Consider the following 5289-nt stretch of genomic DNA (forward strand, 5'->3'; position numbering starts at 1 on the left):
CAATAAACCATACCAGATATTGAACATTTTTATATTTAACTACTTTTTATAGCGGTAAAAAATGTTTCTGTGATTTAGGTTAGAGGGATAAGGTTTAGGTTTGGAGACTACACTATGCAATATAAAAATCATTATGTCTATGGAAAGTCCCGTCTTTGTAAAACATGGAAACCCAAATGTGTGTTTTGTGTGTGTACTTGTGTGTGTGTGTGTGTGTGTGTGTGTAAAAAAAACAAAATAAATTGATTGATTGATTGATTGATTGATTGATTGATTGATTGATCGATTTTTGGTTGATTCTGTCACAAATGTGTCTGTAGATGGTGGACAAAAATAATATAAAACTATTTATTTTGTGTTTCTCGTCCAATGATTGCTTTTTTAGTGTTTCTCTCTGGATGCAAAAGAATGATGTAGCACTTTGGGGCAAATATGGCCACCAGTAATCCGAAACTTGAAGAGAGAATCGCAAAAATCTCCACAGCAACTGAATATTTCCCTGGTGAGCTCACATATGCTGGAACAAATGCAATCCACACAGCACAGAAGATTAACATGCTGAAAGTGATGAATTTTGCTTCATTAAAATTATCTGGAAGATTTCTCGCCAGGAAGGCTAACAAGAAACTTCCTGCTGCTAGCAGTCCAATGTATCCCAGCAGCATAGAAAAACCAGCCACTGAGCCAATAGCACATTCATAGACTATTTTAGAGCGGATATACTGGTTATTTTTATGGGGTGATGGAGAGGCAGTTGAGAGCCAGACTGCACATATCACAACCTGAAGGACTGTTAGGAACAGAACTGTGCATCTTTGTTGTGCTGCTCCAAACCATTTAATCGCTCCTTTGCTCTCTGGCCGAGATGACTTAAACACAGCTATTACCACCATAGTCTTAACCAGGATGCAGGAGATGCACAGGACAAAGCTAATGCCAAACACAGCATGTCTTAACTGACATGTCCACAACTGTGGCTGACCAATGAACAGTAGCACACACAGGAAACACAGTTTAAGTGACACAAGAAGCAAGAAACTGAGCTCTGAATTGTTGGCACGTACTATGGGTGTGTTATGGTGATAAGCAAAGACAATCATCACAAGAGCACAGAAGCAGGTGCCAAGCAGAGATGCAGTGGCCAGAGAGATGCCCAGAGGATCCTCATAGGACAGAAACTCAACTTCTTTAGGGACACATTTATCCTTATCTGGATTGGACCAGAACTCATCTGGACACAGCACACACTCAACAGCATCTGTGGGTTAAAAAAAAAGGATTTTTAAGAGGAAATTACTTTCAAATTTTATTTGAAGGAAAAAAAATCCACAAATCTCCTCACCTGTTGTATTAGAAATCTCTCCATCTCTGCATGGCAAGCAGTCAAAACAGCAGACAGGAAGGCCCTTCTTTGTGGCTCGTCTGGTTCCTGGGGGGCAGCTCTCACTGCACACTGACCGTAGGGGCTAAAAGAGATATCATCTGTAATCAGTCATGTTTGTCATCTACTTTACATAATGATAAGCTTGGCTTTTCTATTAATGCATTTTCTTATCATAGCTTTTAATAGTATTTTTACATGTAAAAGGATGACATTTAACATTCAAAGTTAATTACATTTTTTGTCTCAAAGTTCCAGTAAAATGCATCCTCATCCAGTGTGAGCATCATCCCTGTTGTTGCCCCTTCATTTACTACACCGACCTTGTGGAGCTTTATTAACCCATCAGAGCTTGGCTGCCAGTTCAACACATCATAGATAGCCCGAGCATCTCCATTTTTATCAAATGACACATGATCCCCAAAGCCTGTGGTGAAGTTCACTTTCTGCAGGTAGTGAACCAGCTGTACAGTTTGAAGACAGGACAGGTGATATATGTTTATCTGACATTTTAATTAATATAGAGCATATATTTTGTCATGTTTAGTTAATCTATATGTCCAGATAACCTGTGGGTCTCACCTGCCAGGGTTTCAGATTTGTTATGTCAGCACAACTGTTCCCACTGAATGGTCCTCTCCCCTCCTCACACTGCATCAGGTCATGAAGCGCATGTGCTAGGGCATAAACTGCTTTATACACATTATAAGATGCTCTCAACCCCGAAACATCAGTGTATGGTGAGTTTGTGGTACTCAGATCCTCCTGTCCTGTACAGACCTTTTTCACTTGCTCTCCTTCTGTCTTCTTACCCTCAGTTTCAAAACTGCAACCAAACATGTTCTCCCAGAATATCCTCACTATATTATTTCTTTGGTCATTGTTGGGACGAAGACGTAACAGAAAGTCATGAAGCCCCTTAATCTCCCCACGCCTGATAGCAATTCCCAGTGAGCCCCCTAGGATGGGCAAAAAACGCGCTGTGCGAAACACAGGTGAGGTGGCCCAAGCCTCACTTGCAATCCATTGCCTGCCTGTTATGTTCTGCAACACAACTCGGTCCATCAAAGGTATCAGCAAGGATGAAGCAGAAAAAACGACTACCACTCTAGCTGTAGAGGTTTGAATCACTCCCATTATTTGTTGAATATCTCTGGGGTTGTTATCATTGGGGAGTATTTCAGAAAAGGCAACACAATATCCAAACCGCTGCATTTCCTGCTGGAAGGACTGAGCAGCATAGATGCCATAGTCATTATCACTGTAGAAGAGACCAACCCAGGTCCATCCAAAATGTCTCAATATCTGAACCATTGCCCGCACCTGGAAGGCATCACTGGGGATTGTTCTGAAGAAAGAGGGGTACTTTTTCTTATCACTTAAACAGGAACAGGTGGCATAGTAGCTAACCTGATTACAAGAGACAAGCAACAAAGGAAGGTGAACAAAATCTTGTCAGTTTGAAAGCCATTGGGTTTTCAATTATAATTTTGTGTTTGTGTGAAGCAGGTTTGTTTATATTTTCACACAATGTTCTGCTATTGCACAGTAAATATAAAGTATAATGTGAAGTACCTTACCATAGGCAGTCGAAACAGTCCCAGGACACTGGAAATTGCAATAGAATGAGTAGAACCTGGATCACCTACGATTCCAATCACTGGTGGTGGGCCTTTGCAGTTGAGGTCAGGGAGAGTCTCATCTTTCCCGCTAACCAGAGCTGTGGCACCACGGAATGCCACTCCAAGCCTTAAGCAGTTGTCGTAGATCTGATAACCAAGTGTTATATTAGGAAGCAGGTTGAGATTGTTATTAATCTCATCAATTGCAAAAACCATTGTTAGTGCTTGCTGGAAGCTTGTCATATAGAAGCTAGAGAAAAACAATACAAATTCAATTGTCATTAACTTAGTAATACTAACTGTAATAATAGAAATATGTGTAAGAGATTACATGAATTTCATAACACAATATTTTAAATTGTATACTCTGTTAAAAAGTGTATATACTATATATATATATATATATATATATATATATATATATATATATATATATATATACATGAGACAATATATATATATATATATATATATATATATATATATATATATATATATATATATATATATATATATATATATATATATATATAAACACATTTTGTGAATGATTTCAGTCCTGTAACCCATCATGAAATGTTATCAGCTGCCTATACTAAATGATCATTTACTAGTTACAATGTATTTGCAGTCATAACAATTAATGTCTTAAGTTTTTTTAGTTGGTTATAGTCCAGACTCACAGTTCACAGTGTGGTAGTTTTGGCTCGTTTCTGAAGCTCAGCTCAGGGAATACTTTGAGGTACCTCTGAACTTCAAACAGACCACCAATGAGAAGGTCTCCATCCTGGAACATCCCATTCAATGTAAAGTGTCCCTGGAGCTGACAAGTACCTGAACTGACCATCAAAGCTATACAGATATAGCTACTAGACAGCAACAAACAAATATACAGCATTACCCACATCCTTGTCTATGTCACTCTTCACTCAGCTTACTGATTTTATATTAATTGTGTGTGGTACTTTTTTTTCTTTTTTATGTAGGAGGCGGTGCCACTGGCCTCTCTGGAAATGAGGACATCATTTCTGCTATTTTGGATCCTTATTATAAAACAAAAAGTGTTTATTGTTTCAGTAAAAAGGAAATATAAAATATAATAAATTAAATAAAAGACAAATCCATATTTCATATCTGGAAGCCAGGCTAAGTGAGCAAACATTGTTTCTGCACCAAAAATTCATACCCGAGCCCAAAGAGACCTGTAATGTGCTACACAGAACCGACCTGGACCCGTCTATTATTTCAAAAGGACCTGGAGCCTTGCAGAGCCGAGAAATGCCAAAAATATTGTAATCGGAACCGATATGGACCCGTCTATTATTTGATAGCTGGAACCGAACCCAGCGTGAAGACACAGACCCTACTGGGCCCAATTGTCTCATATTCCACAATAAACTGCTCTTAACAAGTCAATAAACAAGTTTTTTTTTGTCTCAGCCTACCTAACCTTAAAGCTGTCATCTCCCTTCCCTGTACCTGATTGTGATGCTTTACAATATTCCCCTCTTGTTCCAATCATGTTTAATTAACTCATCATTTCAGCTGTAAAAGTCCACTTTATGTCACAGTGATGGATTTATGCATCTTTGCAGATTTGCATTTCGAATCGAGTTAACTCGCATAATAACTTTGCCTGTTTGCCATTTTGAACTAATAACAATTGCTTGTTCAGTGTCATGGCCGCTGACGTAAGCATTATTTATTTGCTGCAATCTTATAAAATTATTTAATATAATTAATCTTAGAAAATTATTCATGGGGTGGCAAGGGGGTGGCACGAGAACTATGAGGGGTGGCAACACTGAATCTTGTGGATTTAAGTATAAAATACTTATATTAAATATACTTCATATTTATATGTTGCTCACACAAGTGGCAAAACATTTAAACATAGACCAATGTTAAAATTAAAAACATTTGTGGTAGTTGAGGCCAAGAACAGGCAGGACAGATAGTAGAAAAGAAGTGGAAGTTTATTGCTTCCAACACAAAAATTATATACAGGGGCAGATTCCAACAAAAGTCATACAAAATCAAAAAAACTTAAGATTTATGCTAACTGAAATTAACAAAAGTCAAACAGGCCTAAAAATAAATCTCCCCTGTAAACAAATCAAAATCTAACTCAAAACCAAAAGTCAGAGGGCTAAGGTGGCTGGACAATACTGACTCACTCTACTTCTCCCATAATGCTATATATACCCATTTAGCCTCTACCAAACAAAAATAAGGTAAATGTCAAAATAATACAATTACCAAATAAACTCAAAACAATTAACCTTT

The 5289-nt window shown here is 37.8% G+C and overlaps 1 protein-coding gene across 1 annotated transcript; it reads right to left on the bottom strand.

The window, feature by feature from the left end:
* Window positions 1-344: 344 nt before the first annotated feature.
* On the bottom strand, window positions 345-3910 carry LOC137043270 (extracellular calcium-sensing receptor-like). The gene is made up of 6 exons (XM_067419465.1): window positions 3687-3910; window positions 2962-3253; window positions 1964-2791; window positions 1618-1845; window positions 1343-1466; window positions 345-1258 (listed from the first exon to the last, which is right to left on the bottom strand). Exons 1-6 carry the CDS (start codon window positions 3908-3910, stop codon window positions 345-347), a joined length of 2610 nt encoding a protein of 869 aa, XP_067275566.1.
* Window positions 3911-5289: the final 1379 nt, after the last annotated feature.

Source organism: Pseudorasbora parva, chromosome 16, assembly GCF_024679245.1.
Source record: "Pseudorasbora parva isolate DD20220531a chromosome 16, ASM2467924v1, whole genome shotgun sequence".
Taxonomy (NCBI): Eukaryota; Metazoa; Chordata; class Actinopteri; order Cypriniformes; family Gobionidae; genus Pseudorasbora; species Pseudorasbora parva.

What these genes read in the sequence shown, in the direction of transcription:
- LOC137043270 (XM_067419465.1), bottom strand. Translation starts at nt 3,910, where the DNA reads ATGTGGGTAATGCTGTATATTTGTTTGTTGCTGTCTAGTAGCTATATC. An exon ending in CAAATCTGAAACCCTGGCAG is followed by an intron (nt 1,846 to 1,963) that starts GTGAGACCCACA and finishes CAAACTGTACAG; the next exon opens with CTGGTTCACTACCTGCAGAA. An exon ending in AGAGATTTCTAATACAACAG is followed by an intron (nt 1,259 to 1,342) that starts GTGAGGAGATTT and finishes TTTAACCCACAG; the next exon opens with ATGCTGTTGAGTGTGTGCTG.